This window comes from Empidonax traillii, unplaced genomic scaffold (assembly GCF_003031625.1).
Source record: "Empidonax traillii isolate 1590-97213 ecotype Southwest subspecies unplaced genomic scaffold, ASM303162v1 scaffold167:size2001844, whole genome shotgun sequence".
Classification (NCBI taxonomy): Eukaryota; Metazoa; Chordata; class Aves; order Passeriformes; family Tyrannidae; genus Empidonax; species Empidonax traillii.
Window position 1 is genome coordinate 1,833,810 of NW_020955360.1, and position 19,786 is coordinate 1,853,595.

The 19,786-nt window shown below is 34.7% G+C and overlaps 1 protein-coding gene across 3 annotated transcripts in view; it reads right to left on the reverse strand.

The window, feature by feature from the left end:
- The window catches only part of SGCZ (sarcoglycan zeta), a 186,135-nt gene that overhangs the window by 49,451 nt on the left and 116,898 nt on the right, over positions 1–19,786 (reverse strand). For all 3 annotated transcript variants that reach the window (XM_027885559.1, XM_027885562.1, XM_027885561.1), the window contains one exon: positions 18,871–18,958. In XM_027885559.1, the coding sequence (XP_027741360.1) occupies positions 18,871–18,958 (88 nt within the window). The remainder of the gene's footprint in view (positions 1–18,870; positions 18,959–19,786) is intronic.

Genomic DNA, 19,786 nt, shown 5'->3' on the forward strand with positions numbered 1-19,786 from the left:
GTGGGTCCCTCCCATGGCGTACAGTCCTTCAGGAACAGGTTGCTCCGGCACGGGTCTCCCATGAAGTCAAAAGTCCTACCAGTAAACATGCTCTAGCATGGGCTCCTCTCTCCACAAGTCCTGCCAGGATCCTGCTCCAGCACAGGCTTCCCACGGGGTCACAGCCTTCTTTTGGGCATCCACCTGCTCTGACATGGGGTCTTTCATGGTCTGCAGATGGATCTCTGCTACCACATGGACCTCCATGGGCTGCAGGGGGACAGCCTGCTTCACCAGTCTTCACCACAGTCTTCAGAGAAATCTCAACTCCGGAGGCTGGAACACCTCCTGCCCCTCCTTCTGCACTGACCTTGGTGCTGCAGAGCTCTTTCTCTCTTCTCTGGTCACAAATATTTCTCTGCAATAACTTTTTTTTTCCTTCTTATATATGTTATCAGAGAGATGTTACTACCATCCCTGACTGGCTTGGCCATGGCCAGCAATGGGTCCATCTTTAAGCTGGCTGGCAATCTTCCCACTCAAACCAAATACAGAATGTTAGAGATATACTTGTCCTGCAGCCATACTTATGGTTCAGGAAACCAAAGGATAATCTCAAATAACTTAATACTTAATAGTTTTATCTTTATTTAAGAGCTGATGACTGCTTAGGTACCTAAAAGTAAGTAGGCATTGTAAGTACTGTATGCTGCTAATTTACACCCATTAATGTTGTTGCTCTTAACAGAAAATGTGTCAGAAATCAAAAAGAGAAAAGACCTGCCACATTATTACTCCTTATATATCACCGCAAATGACAGCCTGTGTTTTGATATCTCCTTTTTAAAGCTTGCAATGTATTTAGGGTAATATAGGCTTTCGTGAAGAATGACTTAAAGAACGATAATCTGTAGCTTCCACAAAGAAATGCATATGTTTCAAATGTTCAGCATTTGTGCTGCTTCAGCAACACATTATATAAAAGTACACCTAGAATTCAGCTAGGCCAAAATAACATTACAGGACGTAATTTTTTTTTTTTTTTTTAATGCTAAAATAAATGGGCTTTTACTTTATGTTGCACTCAGGACTTAACAGCGCATCACTCGGTATTACTTACTGCTGCAACAGTGGTAAGTGTATTCAAGTCACTTGAGAGATTACTAACAAAACATAATGCATGTTAAATCTGTCTCTTTGATGTAGAACCAGATGTGAATGTTATAAAACTGGTTTTGAAAAGTTAAACTGCCTACAGAGTAATCAATGCTATCAAAATGGAATTCTGTTTCATTACATTTTCATTTCCCAGTTGAAATAAGAGCAAGCAGTTGCATTTGCAGTGTATTCGTGTATTAACTTCCTATCTGCAAAGCAAATTGCTGTGTTCCAAGAACATAAAATGTCTGAATCTTTAACAGTACTACTAAAAAAAAGATGCATCATGTCTTAGAATATCATGAATGAACAAAGGAAATATTTTGTGGAGGAGCAATCACTATTTTCAGCAAGTCACATCTGCTTGAATAATAAATACTTCAGTCCAGAAAATCACGTAAAGTTAACTTCTAAATTATATTTGGAAATATAGTTTCAATTAAACACATGGCCACCAGAAAAACTTTTTAGTTTTGCTACTTCTTACTGTACTACTAGTCTACTTCATATTAGAGATGGAGGTGACCCCATAACAGCTTTAATCAGGATCAAGGGATATCCATGACAAACTCTCTTCTCCTCTTGTGTTCAGGAAAACTATTTACTTGTAAATTCAATTGTATGATTCTCAATTAAATGATTACGTTTCTGGGAAATTCCTTTCATTTAAAGTATATAGATGAAAAATGAATGCTTCATCCATACATGATATATAATGAGGGTTTATAACACAGTTGTTGTACAGCAGTTGCATAATCAAAACTATCATTAAACCAGCTACATTTAAAATTGTAAAAAGCATAAAACTATTTATTTTAGCTATAGTGAAGATGGGTTAAATGAAAATGTTAGGCAGTATATGCAGTATGAATACAGAAGATTACAGTTCTCTAATCCAGATTAACAGTAATAGAGATTGAATTTCTAGACAAGAACTGTATCTATTTTGAATTTGTAGAGCCTAGTTTGACTTATTTATTAAATAATACCATAATAACAATATGAAGAATGTGTGTTTTACTTTTTTGCTTTTAAAGTCAGTGTTAATTTGCAGTACTTCATTATTTTTAAGGAAAACTAATGAGAACCATTATTTGGAATAGTAACTCACCAGTCTTACAAGGTATAGATATGACTACAAAGATACAATTTGAAAGATGGATGGGAAACCACTCTGTTTACTAAATACAATTTAATGCTGATCAGGTTAAAAATCTTGATTCATATACTACTGTAATGGCATGACAGAAATGTAAATTGCTGGTGGTTGTTAGTGATTAGAACAAATTGTCTGTATGAGGTAAGTGCGCACAGGTGGTTCAGGTGAGGGTTTTTTGGTTTGCTATTTTTTTTTCTTTGTTTTATTTTGTTTGGGTTTTTTTGCATTACTGCAATTTATTGCTATGGAAATTACTTCTCCTCCTGGGTAGCGTATAGTGGTGGTTTTTTTCACTGTTTGGAGAGCATGTACAGGGATTAAAGCTTCCTGACCAGCTTGAATTTCCCCTACCAGCAGACTGAATCTCAAATAATTCTGTGGATGTGCGTATTGTGCTTTATGATATACTGCATCCTGAACAATAGGTTTGAGGTTCTTTTATTTTCCTCAGTATTTTCCACATAGTTCATCTCCCTTTCATCCCCTTTTCCACAAAATTATATAATAGGAGGTAATAAGAGAATTGATGTAGACAGTTATTACTGTGGGGACAAGACAGATAAACTAAAATTAATAATCTCCCTCAGATTTGGTTTTTTTTTTTTCCAAAATTTCTACCCAAACATTACTTTAGACTTAGATTTTAGATTCTGAAGAATATGTAATACTGCTCATACTCATTTAGCACACAAAATAGATTTGGGACTTAAGATCATATGCTCTTTCTTTCTTGGCAGCAAAGCGATCCACTCCCACTCTATCAACAGTAATGAGAGTAACATAAATGTTGAAATCAGGGTGAAGCAAACATTTGCTTTGCCTGGTTCTTCCAGTTTGTTTCCAATACCTACAATGAATTTCCATTCATTCTCAACATAATGAAACAAAAGTTGAAACTGTCAACAATACTAAATACACACAAAGTTCAATTTTTTTCTCTTCCTCTATTGACAAAGATATTTTCTATACTTATACCCAATTTAGATGAACACTAGCAGCTGTGTCTGATTTCTAAATCACCTTCCGTGTCCACCTGGCAGATAACAAATTCAGACATAGATAAGAAATCAACAACCTTACGTTAAATATAAGGACTAGAATTCAAATGGAATTATCACAAACTTATGATTCTTGTATATGTAAAACATAATGAAGCTCAGTATACTTCTGGTTCTTCAATGAAAAATGGGTCATTTATACATTTATTAAATGCAGAGTTTAGCTGGATGACAAAGAAAGTTACTTTTATGAGAACGTGTTGACGCTTCTGAGATTGGAGATAAAAGAGAGAAAGCATTTTTCATAAAGATTCAATGCTCAGCTGGGTCTAAAATCAATATCTGTGAAATATACACCTAGATAAAATTTTGTTAATATTCATAGGAATATTAATAAGAAAGCTAGATATTATAGCATTTTGGCCAGTCAAAATTTTTTCCCTGGATACAAGTGCAATAACACAAATGAAGGACTCATACCAGCTAAATAGAAGAAGCACTGATGAATCTGAAAAAAAAAGAGAACTTTCAGCTGAGAACAAGTCATCTACACAAAGAAAGATGCACAGCAATCAGAGCATATTCTGTGTTCCATTTGCTGAGGAAGGGAAGGACCATCTTCATTATATCTAAAATGTGTGAAAGTAGAAGGTAAAAAAAAAAACCCTAGTGGGGTCTGTCAGCAGTTGATGGCCATGCTGTAGAGATGTCAGAAAGCTGCTGCTTCTAAGAGAGATTGATCTTCGATGTTTCCTAGTTTGAATGATTGCCTACTCAGACAAGGGAAGCTGGAGCAAATCGTAGGCCAGAAGCAGCAATGCATATTTGTTACCCTTTTCAAGAGTGAATAATACTAGCTGTCAAGTTATTAAGGAATAAGACACATTTATATAACAGGATATTAGTTAGAACCATCTGAATCAAACAGCAGGTATAGTGGATGCATGACACTTCCTTCTTCATGATCTATGGACCCAGAAATATGTATAAAAGATTAGTGATATTACAGGTTTAGGACTTGGTCAAATGGAAGCTTACAGAAAAGTTCTTCCCTGCTGGGCTGATTTTACTTCAAGGAACGTCATATAATCACAGAATCATTATGGTTGTAAAAAACCTCTAACATCATCAAGTCTAACCACTAACCCAGCACTGATAAGTCTGCCATTGGTATGGTATATCAAGTTCATCATATTCAAAATGTTGCCTGCCACCTCTGCAATGGACAGAAGACATTCTTCCTGCAGTCTGTCTTCCTGGTGCATCTTGGCAGTGCAACCCCAAGCATGAAAATATATATAAGTGAAAGTTGTATAAAAGTTGCAGCACATAGCACTCTCCAAGCTACTTCTACACAAGACCACAACAGTACAAGTGGGTGAAATGTGCTTCTTTGCTTCTTGAAGGTTGTTTGAGCTTTAAATTAACACATTTATTTTGCTTCTGTAGTGGCTAAAAGCATGTGCATTGTCTGTAACTTTACCTATAATTGTTATACCTATTATTTGTTTATATGGGTCCCTAGACAAGAAAGCTAAGCAAGTCAAAGAAAGATAGGCCAGGCATCAAAATGTGTGCTTAAGACAAACATTTTGTATGTTTTGCTCTATTTATAATCTCATTAAATTTAGTTTCCTCAACACATAAGCTAGATTATTGAATTGAGGGTTGTGGCAACATAATGGGTTTCCTATGAGACTGACTTTTCTCCTAATACTATAAATGCATTTTAAACATACATAAATCATATATAATAAAATAGATTAACAGTAAATAAATATAAATGGATGCATAAAAGTGGATAAATTTTAAATTAGATTATTAAATGAGGTATATTTAAAGTAAATAGTAGGTAAAATTATAAATAATTATATATTATTTTTATTACCAGATTAATTGCATTACCTTTCCCATGCATGTTTTCCTCTATTGCCCAGAAATCTTTCTTTCTGACATCAATAAATAGCCACACTATGTTAACTTCTTCTTATAGCAGCATTTATCAACTAAGCTTCCACTGACAAGCTCAAATGTCCAGCTCATGAAAATGAATTATTTATAACTCTAACATATTTTTGTACTACAAAGCATGAATGATAATAGAAAGCTTATCAATTTTTATTACTCATGAGGAATGCAACCTGTATAATACTAAATCCTAAGGGAATTTTCCAAGTTTTCAGCATTATTCTTAACCTTGTAATTTTTAGCTTTCCATGATACAATTGGTTTTTACAACCTGTTGGAAGCTGAGGCTTACTGAAGCAGCCTGGGAATTACATTTCCATACCAAATCAGTGGGAAAATTTATATTGTCTCTGTTAGTTAAACTAAGCTGCAAGGTTATTGTTACATTGTTTGGTCACTACATGTTTTATGAAAATCCAGAGTTGCCTCTAAGTAACTGCAGAAAATTCAACTGAAGAGAAACAAGAGTTAAAAAAAGACAGAACAATACATAGTATGAGAGACCTGATTAATGCTGTACGTAATGAACAGCACATTATCAAATAGCAAGAGTACACACAAATACTAAGGGGAGTATGAAATGTCCTAATTAAATAGATGAAACTCAAAGATAAAACAGGAATCTTGAATTTCTCCTTGGGAAATAACTTGCAGATCATAATGTCACTCATTCCTCTCTAAAACTGTTTCTATTTATCATTATGTATTTCCTTTAGGCCAGATTTCTAGTCTGACTTGTCTATTGAATGTTCTACAAATTTACCAGAAGTTCTACAAAAAATCAATGATTTGTAAATATCTACAAAGAAGATTTAAAAAGAAAAGTGTTTCAATTTTGCCTTTTTTAGTGGTAATATTCTTTGTAGACATTAGACAGTTATTGTGACAGCACTTATTTCTACTCTGTGGGCATTGTGAACATTTTTTTTGTAGTTTATTAACATAAAATAAAAGTAACAAATATTTTCAGTCATGTTCACAGATTCATTCAGGTTAGAAAAGACCTCCAAGTCCAACCTTTGACCGATCTCCACCTTATCACTTTATTCTTTATATACGCTTGTTAGTGAGAGGTTAGCATTGAGTCTTCCTTTTTTTTTCTTCCCCCCAGTACAAGTTGTCCTTCCAGACACTTTTGGCTGTTTTCCATGGACTTCAAATAAAACCTGTTGTGACTCGAACATATTGCATACTATTACTCACAGTGTAGTGAGTTAGACCATTTAGAGGTTTCTGAATGAAAATTAAACTTTTTGAGATAAAGAATTGAGTTCATCACATTTTGAGATAGAGAAGATAGAAATAAAGGATACAAGCTATTAGAGCACTAAGAAGCTTTCTTGAAAATGGAATATTTTAATTTTTATAACATTAATTCAACACTGATAGCTATAACACAGGGGAGAATGGAAAAATCTATTTTTTCCAAATTGACTATTTTTCAGATTATCTGCTTTGCCTAGAAAGTATAAATATCCTGAAGTTATCTATGCAAACAGTGTCAGCATTTCATATAAACACACTTTATCTGAGAAGGATTTAATGAAAGAACTTACAAAATACTAAAAGTTAAAAATGACTCATGTACAGAAAGGCTACCACTGGGTACTATTGGGTAGCATAACAAAAGAAAAAAAATGAAGTCTGATGACCATAAAATGATAATTTTAAACCTTCTTGCTACTTGGAAGATCAGTGAGCTGCATTTGCAGATTTCTGAACAACTAGTACCTGCTATGATGATGGCACAAGATGATGATGGCTTAGCCCAGCTCTCAGTATTTTTGCTTTATCCATTTAGGAAATTATTTGTCTCTTTGCCCTTGACAGTGGGATAAGGGCCAGAAAAGCTGCAGAAGCAGGATAAAGCATATTTAGGCTCTTAGATTCTGAAAGTGTCTCTTCTGATTAAGATTCTCGGTGGAGTTCATTGTTGACTCGTAACACATAAGATGCAATTCAATTCACAGATGAAGACATCTACCTCAGGCAGCTACCCTGCTGTCACTTAAATTCTGTGTCTTTATCTGTGATTTGAATCCCTGCCAGATTGTCTACCTTTGAAATACCCCACTTAGAGAAGCTATATGGATACCCTTGGGAAATCTGAAGTGTCCTTACAGGAACATGTGATTTTGTGTCTGGAAAGAAATATAACCTAGATGCAGATGGATGTACAAATTCAGAGGCAAGGTCTGCAGCATAGGTGAAATTTTTGTCTGGAATAGCTGAAAGCTTTTGCATTGTTAATATGGCAAGCCAACCAGAATCACTCGACCACAGAACAAAATGTATGTGCTAAATTAGCACCTGGCTTGTTATTCTGCACCAGAAGCAAAATGGGTAGGAAGCTTTAAGTGTCTGACAACTTCATGGTGGTAACAAGTCCAGGTGCCTTGGTAATATGCATGATAAAAGAGCAACAAAACAACTCCTCCAAACAAAATATTTGTCCAGAGTATCACAAAAGGAAAGTCGCAAAATTTTGGGACTCTAATGTTGCAATAACTTTTTTAAAGGCAATGTCGTCCTTAATTTTGATTTGGAAAAAATGCTCATTCCGTAGTATTTTGATCTCTAACTGATGTTAGTGATTTATTGAGGGATAACTATTCACAGCAACAAATTAATTTCAGATTTATGGAATGCTTTTCTTCACAGGAAGAAATCTAGACAAAATTTTAAAATATTCAGGTAATCATTAATTCAATGCCATCTGCCCATAATTCAGTTGCAACTGCAATATTTATCACTCAAAGAATAACCTAAGGAAAAAGAAATTATTTTCAGAGATATGTTTATGTATATAAGAAGATTTTAAAATCCAGAATAAATATGCCTTTAAATATTCTGTACATGCTTGAGACAAATTACATCAAGAATACTCTGTCCACCTACAAATGGCCCAATTAAGCATGTCTAGTGTTGGCATAATATAGAACTTAAAACTCAATACTGTTCTGAATGGAGGTTAAAAAAAAGGCAAATAAACATAATTGTATTCACTATTCATACATACAATTGTATTCAAACAGCACAACAAATCAGTAGTGTCCTAGCTATGGATATTTTCCAATATGTTTTTAAAGCTGCAGTGAAGTTGGTTTTGGAACTGTATATTTTTACAGGACTCAGAGCAATGCAATAAATAGAAAATAAACTTCAACGTTAATGTTTTTTTAAAAAAACAGTAATTTTAACATAACAGTGAGATGCAGTTTCTGATAGTCTAAAGATATGTGAGGGGAAAATTCCAGAAAACTGGAGGATTTTTATAATTTACTTTTTAATACTAGTCACCTAATAGATATAAACTAGAATGTGCTATCTAAGAGGTTCACGATCTCATATAGCCAAATAATTTTCATGGGTAAACACAACTGTTTCCAAGCCTGACTTTTCACTTGCAGGAATCTCTTTCTCATATAGAAACAGGTAAATTTCCCATAGCTGGCTCAATAAGAAAACTGGTAGAACTCAGACATTTTAAAGATAACTTAGCTGAATAAAAAATCTAAGTCTACAATCAAATTACTCCTCCCCCCATGTTTGAGAAATCTCTTTGCTGTCACTTCAATATCTTTAAAAGCACCCACATGCTGTTGAATTTCTACTTCCAAGTATTCTCTGCGACTCTGAAATGAAGCAGAACATCAGAAAGATCTTACTGCTCTTCTCTTTCTTTTTAACCATGTTTTTGGAGTTAATTAAGTTCAAATAGACTACTAATTTTTTAGCCCTTATTTTGTCCTTCACCTCAGCCACCCCCATTAGTATAATATATTCTTAACAATATTAATGAGCTGTCTGAACATCAGGGAAAAAAGGGGTAAAAATAAAATCTTAATGTCCTGTCAGGGACTTGTTAAAGGTCCAGATGTTGTATGTAATTTAATAATGCTTAGCACCCAGCAGCCGCCTTGTGAATGTCACAATGAATGCACAGCAGCTGTTTTTGAAGTTAAGTGAAGTATTAACAGTTGATAAAGCTAAAGACAAAGAATTAGAACCATCTTTTTAAGAGGTATGCTGCATCCTTCCAAAGCTACTTATATGCTTCCAAAACCCACTTATATACATCTAAATAATATCCCTTAGACTTTAGGGATCTCTTTCCTAAAAAAGGAAATCACTTCTCTTTCCCTTCTCTGAACATTTGGGTAGTAGTTATGCTGTCTGTACTGGCCAACAGCATGTGGGTAACAGCAGCAGGACAGATGGCAACGGATTAATGTTTAAACACTAACACTTCTGCACCACCATGAAAACACTAATTACCTCTTCCCACTCAAACTCTACTTCTACAGTTAAATCAATCAACTGCTCATAGATCATGTCCTCTGGTATGGTATGGGGGCAGGTGGTGGGGGAAGAGGATAAAATATTTGAGAATTACAGCAGAATACCTAGTTCTCCTAGTTTTCCGTGCCAATTTTCTAGAAAGAGTGGAAACATCCAGGTTTGCATTTAAAATACCATAAGGTAATATAAAAAGTCTATAAAGAAACAAAGTAAACAGAGGACTCCTGGTAAAATAGCCATCGATAATTGAAATCCACTTCAGTATATGTCCAGACTCACTGCAGATGCTCTAGGATGAAAGTTAGGATTGAGATGAAATACTAAGGCACCGAGCTGAGGCTCCTACCAAGTGGATTAGACATCTCTCTGCACAGAATCCCTGCTGCACTTTTGCTCCCTCTCCACAATCCCTGCCTAGAAAACACTGACTTAGTGCTCTCTTTCATCCTTTCCACATCACCTCTAAAGTGACAGTGGTATAGAACATTAACTGTGGTCCTTTCATGAGAAAGAGAGGCTTGTGGCTGCTGCTTTTTGAAGGCTGCCCAGAAAGAAGCCAGCCCACCACCAGTCCTTAGAGCGCCTGACGCTCCTGCCAGCACCACCTGTGAGCAGCTGGGATCTGAGGCCCAGCTTCCAGCAAACTGCCTGAGGAAGACCTGCTACTTGCCCTTCTTTCTCCTTTCCCTGGATTTATTCTGTATCCCTTTGAAAGAATAACTGAATTTCTCAAACTGGATAATCCACAAGGATTATCGAGTCCAACTCCTTGCTTCTTGCAGGACTATTTAAAAGTAGAGTAAATGACTGAGAGCATTGTCCAGATGCCCCCTGAATTCTGGCAGGCCTGGTGCTGTGACCACTTCACTGGGAAACCACGTTCCAGTCACTGATCACTCTCAGTGAAGAGATTTTCCTAAATCCAATCTATGTCCTGTGATACAGCTTCAAATCTTTTCCACATGCAAAGAAAAAAATGACAAATTTCATAACAGCAGCTCATCAAAAAATAAGACTTATAGTGAGTATATACTGGAAAATTGGAATAATTGCAGAAGAATAAAGAAAGTACCCTGCCCAGTAATTGCATATGCCTTGGAAGATTTCTGAAGTTCAAACTCAAGAAGGCATATTCTGACTTTGAAAAGGAATCTCTTCCTCTATGTATTTGTCCTTTCCAAGCCAGCTCCAGATTGTGCAAAGAAAACCACATCAAAAATCAGGTACTGGACCTTAAAATTCCCTCCAAATTGAGACGATGAACAAACTTAGAAAAGGAAAGAGAACATAAGATGCATGTATTTTGTCTATGCTATAAATACTACAGAGAGAAGTATCAGATTAATTATAAAATTATGGGGGTTTTTTGTCTGTCAGCTACAGACGCAAAAGGTGCTTTCCATGTTAGATCAATACAACTTCATACATGAACTAACATGAGCTGTACCTTGTATTCATTTTAGAAATAGTCTTTCTGAGCTCAGACCAAGGGAACGAAGAAGAAAAGAAGAAAAGATGTATCAAGACTCAAATGACAAAAACTTTTAGAGTCTGAAGAAGGTAGAAAGAAGAAAAAAATATACTGAATGCAGAAATAAGGGGAAGAGGTCTCAAGACTCCAGATCTGGAAGAACTGAAGTTATTAGTTTCAAGATCCAAAGCAGATTATGTATAACACACACTAGTGAGGATTATAAAACTTAAGGCGAGGAACCTTATATCCACAGTATAGACTTTTTTGGATAAGCTGTTTAATAAAAACAACGCACAAGCACTCTCTCTCCCCCGAAACAACAATGCCGAAATTGCACAGAATTCAATTACTGTCCTACTGCTGCTTGCATTTGTATTTATTCAATGGGGGAAATGTTAATTCTTGACATATTGACTGATGTGATATGCTTTTATATTTCAGGAAGGAGCAATCAGGTTAAGTAATGGTTATACCTACCAGAAAGAATTACCACTTGGTCCTAATAAGTGACAGAGAAATAGCTTACTACTCTATTTTTATAGCACAGTTTTCATGTGGTAATTCATAAGGGAGATTTAAGATACATTTTACACCATAGGGTATTTCAAATATTAAACAGCAATATAGTGCTATGTTTGTACATAACATATAATAAGAGTATCATTAAGGTACGAAAGATATTGCTGAAAAATATACCTGAATTATTAAAAACAATCTGAAGTACTGTGTAAAGCATCTCTTTCTTTCAGAGATCTTCTCAACCAAGCACAAACTGGTTTAAAAATGGTTAATGTAGTATATTTAATAATTTTATCAGTTAATTATGTAATATATGTATAAAAATGTATTATTTTTCAATCCTGTTAATGCAAGGGCTTGTTTGTCACAAGAGCATATTTACCATTGCTGAATTTCAAAAGTAGACATGAAAATAACATAAAAAATTATGCAACCAATTTACCAGTGAAATAGAAGTAAAAATTAGAAAAGAGTTGTCTGCAACTATTTTTACTGGTCCATTAACTATTACTGCCTCTTGATGCTGAATCAAAACAAACAAATCCAGATGCCTTCTGTTATTTGTCAATGACTTAAACAGAGAATTGCAGGAGAAATATGGGTGAATTTCAAATAAATTATCATGATAATTTTTCAAGACTACTTTGGAAGGCCCATCAAAGTGCTGGCAAAGAGGCTGAACTTTTGACTGGTTTTCAGAGATTCACATTTTCCTAATACTGCACTTCAAGAAAATTAATTAATGGGAGTGGATTCTCATGATAGTTTAGCCAAAGTCTTTATGAGTATATCTGAGTTTATACTAAGTGAGGTCCTTTTACAAAACCTGTTACAGTATAGATGGTTTGTAAAAAGACTTTTCTACGAACTGCACAGACAGAAATAGAAGCAACATCACAATGCACTGTAAATTACGAGAAGAGATAAGACTCAGATTCCAGCTGGACATTTCAACTGTTATGAACGACATGGCTCACTTTCCTGACTGCCTCTTGGCTCATCTCATGTGCTTTGCCAGGAGGAGACATAAAGCCATATGGCCTTCCAGGCATTGCTCCATCATACCTTCTGCAGTGAGGCCTGAAGCTGAGAGATCCTTTAACTCTGCAGTTAAGTACAAGGTAGGCTAACCTGTACTAAAAAGGGCAAGTTATCTGACATTTTCCCCCATTTAAAAGGATTAACAATGGATTTATACCACCAGCTAGCAGATGAACTTTATCACCTCCTGATAAATTGCTTATAACCCTATACTTGGAAAGAGTGTATAACTGGTCATAAAAGTTTCTTAAGAAACATTATACTGTGAAATTTGTACACTCAGAATGTATAATATTTTGCTGTCTAAGTTATCTAAGTATTCTCTGAATGATAACTGACTTGAAACAAGGGAAAACATCAGACAACCAAGCAATTTAAAAAAACAAAATTCATATAAAGTGAAAAAACATCTGGAAAAAATGTAAACAATGTAAATAATTCAGCCCAGAAATGACAGATTCTGTGTTTTGGTGTTGGGTTTTTTTGTTTGTTTGTTTGTTTGCTTGTTTGTTGTTGTTGTTGTCTTTTTTGTATCAGAAAAAATAGGAAGTGAATTAGCTATAAGTTAAAAACCTTTGCTACAAAGTAAAGAACTTGATTAATGACAAAATGTCCCAAAAGAAGCTATTATGTTCGGTCTGATTTTCAATATAAAATACATCAATGCAAAAAGCTGGACTCCTAATTCAGAATCATGGAATATTCTGAGTTGGAAGAGACCCACAAGGATTATCAAGTCCAGCTCTTAAGTGAATGGCCCATGTGGGGATTAAACCCACAATCAGCATCATGGTGGTTGTCATCAGTAGGTTATCAGCATCATGAGCTAACCAACTGAACTAATTCATCTAATAAAGTGAATTGCCTACTCTAAGGTGGTTTTGAGGACCAAAATTTGTTGGTGTTTCAGTCTGTATTTCAGTTAATGAATAGAAATTCAGAGAATGATGAGAAATGGCTAACTCGTTTATCTGAATTTGGTTTTGCAACATATCTTCTTAGCAATAATAATTATCCAATGACACCACAGTGGTTATAAGAGCAACTGCTTTAATATGAAAATTAGACTAGCTGACTGTTTAATGTATTTTAAATTTTGGAAATCTCACTGTAGTTTAGGACTACAGGTAGGCAAACCTCTTTGCAAGGGAAAGAGGTTTGTTCTTGTCAGGAACATTTCACATGTTCCTGACAAGTTCTGATCCATTTTTGCCTAGATAAAGGGCAGAAGCAGCTAATGAGGGATTGTTGTAAAACAACACCATCCCTTCTCTCCCCAGCACCCTGCTATGGATGACACAAGAACAGTTATGCAGATAAGAGAGGGAAGAGTTGAGACTTTATGTTGCTTTTTCCTACTGTGAGGAAAGAGTGTATGTGTATTATATCTTCTTCCTGCAACACTTAGGAGAAAAGACCCTACATTTGAGGCTGTAAACATGATTAGAAAACACAGAAACATTTCTCGTCCATTGTTACTTAAGCATGTTATTACTTCCATTTCCTTAATGGATCCTTAGTTCAAATTCATAAAAATCTTAAGTAAATGTCTGACAATAGATATGAAAGATTTAGAGCAACATGTTGTTAGACACCAGATCAATAACCAGGTCGGAACCACCTTGAGTGGCTCTGGGGCTGGGGTGTTACACCTGTACACATATTTTACATGTACCTTATTATTGTTACTACTGCAGAGAGTAATAATGTAACATATTATCACTACCCCCAGATAATTTTAAAAAAACCAAGGATGCTTGAAATGTATCTTACTTCAGAATCTTCATTGGTATCTAAATGTTGCAAAAGGAACACCACAAGCAACATTTAGGTGAAGAGTTACTCTGCACAGCTCAGAAGTGAAGGGCTAGCAGGACGTGTTGTCTGGTAAGGTATCCGCAGATACAGGCACAGGCAACTGCCACAGGTGATATAGGTAAGGAGATTGTTCCCACTCTCACAGAGTAACCGTGGTTCCTAACATCCATGAGTTTCTGCACAGTAACCTAAGTACTCTTCATGGAACACAGCAAGTAAGCAAGCACATTTTAAAGGAAAAAAAATCATAAATACACAAAGATAAATTTTGTGGTAAATGTATGGAAAGCATCACCAAGTTTGACAAGTTATTTGACTAGCTATATCTTTTAGAAGTGCTGTCAGTCTTAAGCAGTGTTATTATAGAAAATCACACTTCTGCCCCCTATTTTCAAAAAATAATTGAAAGGGAGTAATATAACTTTCATTGTTACTCAAATATTTTTTTCTCCATTTGCACTGCTCTAGAGATCTCAACAAATAGAGTGACAGGTTCAGGAGCTCTCTAAAGCTGTGACTTGTATAGCTCTGGACCTCTATGAGAGTTATGATTCTGTCTGAGGGCTCAAACCTTAGCAGAAAAGTGCACTTTTTTGCACAGTTCAGGTATCACCAGAGATTTTTATGAATGGGAAAGGGTCAAGAAGTAGCAGAAATACCTGTCAGAAGCAGCAAGCTAAAAATAAGAAAAAACCCACAACTTCACAAAAAATGAGAAAATTGGTGAAGTAAAATAAAATCTGAGGATGAATTTATGGTACATAGTACAAAAGTGGGTTTCAAACATCAGATTTTTTTTTTTTTTTTTTTTTTTTTTTTTTTTTTTTTTTTTTTTTTTTTTTTTTTTTTTTTTTTTTTTTTTTAAGCTCTTGCCAGCCTAATGTTCTCCACTCAAAAACAGGAAGAGGTATATATGATATGTGAAGACAGCATGGAAAACCAAGCTTCTTTCTCAAGGTGAGCAATTAATGTGCATTTCTAAGAGTGGTAAAAATACAGAAGTAGATATTTTTCCATATATATTTAAACTATGCAAACACTGATTAAACAGAGGGGAAAAGTTGGGTCCAGGTAATTCAGTAGAATGCACAATGCAAAAGGTATTCCTAAGGGAAGACTGGGAGGGGAGAGATGTGATTACTTATCCTTTTCCAGCTTGGATACAACATTTAATGAATGGCCATCTTTTAATCTTTATTTTGTAGATATAACTCACGTCTGTGCTACATCTGCTCCATTGGTCTTAAATGGCATGTCTAAGAACTGAAGGTTGTGGAGTCCTTTTGGAGATCCAGACATAAACTTGGCAGATTCCTGACCATATGTCACAAATAGACTGGAGCACAACCCAACATTTTTTGCTTACTTGGTAGAAATCCCAACAGAAAGTATTGCTACGGCTGTGACTTTCTCTCTGTACAGTTTTTATTGCCAGTGTAAAAACACTGTTCTGTAATAATGGGTATTCATATTGTATGACCTGGAGCCATGACTTGAATTTATACTATTTAAAAATACAACCACTCAGTCTTCCAATCCTCCAGTATATTTAGTTTGCTGGGGGGGGGGAGGTGTTTGTTTTGGTTGTTTTTGTTTGGTTGGTTGTTGGTTTTTGGTTTTTTTTAATATACTTTTTCTTCACTCCTCCTAGGTTAGGATGTGTTCCAAGATGTCTAAATGAGGTGTTATAATTAAATATTTTGTTCTCCATAGTCACTCACAGTGACACTCACTTGATAACACAGTTTATCAAGAGTTTCTCTGTCAGTTTTCCATCTCCCTGAGTGGACATATAGTCTTTTACCTCCCAGTCCTGACCCCACTTCTTTACATTAATCTATCTGCAAGTTACAGTTCTAAGTACATTCTCTTGAGGCTGTCTTAGTCTTGCAGAGTTTCAAATACCATAGAAAGAATTTTCAGTTGTCCTAAAATTTGATATGACCAGTAATTTGGATGCCAAAGACAGGAAGAGACCACCCTATTCCTTGCCTTGTAATATCATTTATGTCCCGTGAAATACAGATAAAATACCAGTGGTATCACACATATAAAAAGTGCATTATCATCTTTCTGAAAGCACTGGTATCCTTCTTTCTTTATAGAAGATATCAAATGTATTTAAATTTGTAGGTTTGGTGGGTTTTAAAAACTATTATTCAACTTTTTAAAGATGTTAACAGATAAGGAGATTTCAAAGTTGTTAACTAGATAATTTTTGCCCCCAAGGCATAGTAATTTACTTTTGTTTACTTAAGTTGTTGTTTAAAACATTTCTTTTCATTGTTTATTTTTATTCTTTTCACTGGGCAGCCACACAAACAGCAGCTTCAGCACACAGCACTAGTGAATGGACAGAGAGCATTTTTAAAGAAGACAGGGATGTTCCAGAGCATATTTACAACTAATAGAAAAAATATTTTCTAATTTCAGCAAACACAGTATAGAAAAGTCCCCTACAATTATTTCAGCAGATGTGGCCATGCTTTTAACTAGGCAAAAGTGAAAAATTGTCTTTCTCTGCTCTATCTCACACAACAAAAAATTTTAGAAGGAAGGGCAGGAATAATACACCTTTACTTCTAGGTTAATTTCTTTGATTTCTTAAGTAGAATGGCCACGTTTTACTGATTGTACTGGCAGCGGTGACTGACATTACTGAGTTAGAAATATTTAATAAGAGATAAGAAAATAAGAAATATGATAATATGCATCCAATACAGTACAGGGAATTTATAAAAATAAAGAAGCAGACTTTTATATTAGTATAAGAAGTCATAAAGGCCATATAGCTTTTAAGGAATGAAGAGGGAGGTAAAGAATAAGAAATAATTTAAATACAATATTGTAATTTAACAAACTTCTGCTCTTGAGACACCAGACAAGATGTACACCAAGAAGCCTAATGGTGTTCACCCCAATGATGGAAACATAAAAACACTTTTTTTTTTTCCAGGCCTTTATGTTTTTAGAATATTAATCTCTAGTGTGGTGCCTTTAAGAAGGTCAGTCTCAATACACTCACACTCATTTTTTGTGCTGGATTCATTCAGCCAGAATAGTGTCAGTGATAAAAATATTATATATATTTTAGCCAATGTGAACGTCTGCCATGGGCAACTCACCTTTTAGCAATTACCAGCTAAAGTAGAAGGTTTTAATAATATAGTTAGCAAATGATACAGAACTGCATTCCATAATCACACTGGACAAGTACAATACAGCTAGAACAGGTGTTGGTTTAATTTTCTTCATCTGTACCCTCTAGCAAGTCTAGTTACCTTTTTGCACTCATTTGATGTGGTCATTCAGGGAAATCAGTGCAGATGGTATGTCACTGTGTGTGCGCTTGCCAAAGATTTTTACAACTTGAAGCCACTGTCCCCAGCCAGCATGAAAACTTAGTGTAGATTACAACTAGAGTTTAAAACTATTTGTGAGCATAACCTCAACGCATGCAGAGAAGAAGTGGATAAAATGTAGCTTAACCTAGAAGTAAAGTGAAAAAAATGAAAATACATAGAGGTCTAAGGGGTGCATACCTGAATTTATATAATTTATTAATATTATTTATATTAAGGTTTTACACAGGTATGTTTTTATATTTTTTTATCCCATTCCCAGTCCATATATATTGTTTTGTAACATATCTAGAACATCTATTTCCAATGATTTTTTTGGCCAATATTCTTAAAAAGCAATTAATATCTTCAGTACTGTTCTAGTTCTGAATATATATATATATATATATAAAATACTCCATATTTACTAACACAATAAATATGATTTCTACTAAAAACAAGGTAAAAATCATGAAAGCTGGGGAAAACACATAATGCATGAAACAGATAAATAGAGGATTTTTTTATTGTCATTTCATTTGGAACTTTGATCTGCTGTATTTTGTAAAATATCAGTTTTAATGAATGACTGTTTGTATGATCACTTTCCCTTTAAATTCTGTAATGACTAGGAAAGCATTTTGATTTTTGTTCTGTTCTGTTTGTTTTCACATTCCATTACTCCAACTTCTTTGAATATGAACTGATACAAATGTCTTACAAAAGTGATGGGGACTAACCAATTGCCACTGAAGTAATGGAAGACTAGCTGAATCTTGTAAGAAAATTACAGCTATTTTCCTACTTAAGGTGTTGTTGAAACATGTTTTGCTGAGTTTTTTTTTTTTAGTTTGTTCTGTTACAGTTGTCTCAAAACTAATAATTTTTCATTAAGCTCTTTTAACTATTTTGAGATCATTTTACTTTTTCTGCCTTGAGCTAATGATGAATCATTGTGTATGTACTGTGCACTGTAGGCACTGATTTTTTTTGCATATTTTGATGAGAGATTTTTTCCTGACTATTCAGTAATATTTTATATATGATTTTTATTAATTATACCTATTCATAAAGCTAAACTGATAAACGTAACAGTTAATAAGGAACACTCACCTACTGTCAGTTGTCCAGTTAACTGTCCCATGTGATTTCTTGCATTCACTGTTACATTTCTGTCAGACTGTAAGACCAGTGGGCTATCCTGGGAAACATGTATGAGACAATAAATGAGAGAACAAAAAACTGAGGTAGAATTAAGTTAGAACTTAATATAAACATGCATGCTGAGAGGGGAGCTGTATTAAATATAACAAACCTTTCAATAATTTCATAAAATATTTCACAAGTCAAAATTTTATATAGAAGAATACTAAGAATGCTACTTTATGCTTGAAACTCTTGTGCAGTCCCTGTTCTAGAAATCAGTTGAACTTTATATAATTTGAGTTTTATTTCCTGTCAATATTGCAAAGTTCCAAATTCAAAAACCCTTAACACAAATCTGTTTCACAAGCCTTTTCCGCATATTGACAACCTATACTTTTCTAACTACCAAACCGATACTTTACTGCATTATCCTATTAATCTGCACAATCTATAATATTTGTATTGCACTTACAAAAACCTTATAAACACAGCCATGAATTTCTTTGAAGATAAAAAGAATTGTTACTCAAAAAAAAAAAGAGAGCACTGGAAGGTGAGATCTTGTAAAAAACAATCCTGAGCCCTGCCTCACAGGTACTATTAGGGATCAAATTGATGTAGCATGGAGACAAACACTGTGTGATGTTAAATACAGCCTTAACATTTTCGGAGTCAGTTTTCAGCATGACTACATTGCTCTCAACATCCAACTAGGTTTAAGCTTCTGAGAAAAGTGTACATGTATATGCGTAAGCTTATCCTCTGTCTAAAGCCAGCACAAAGAACAGCATAAAGAATTTAATTTTGCTTCTTGAAGAATGAGGAGCCAGATGCACTCCTCCAGGGGAAGCACAGATGCACAGGAAAGGGGAAGAGCTTCAAT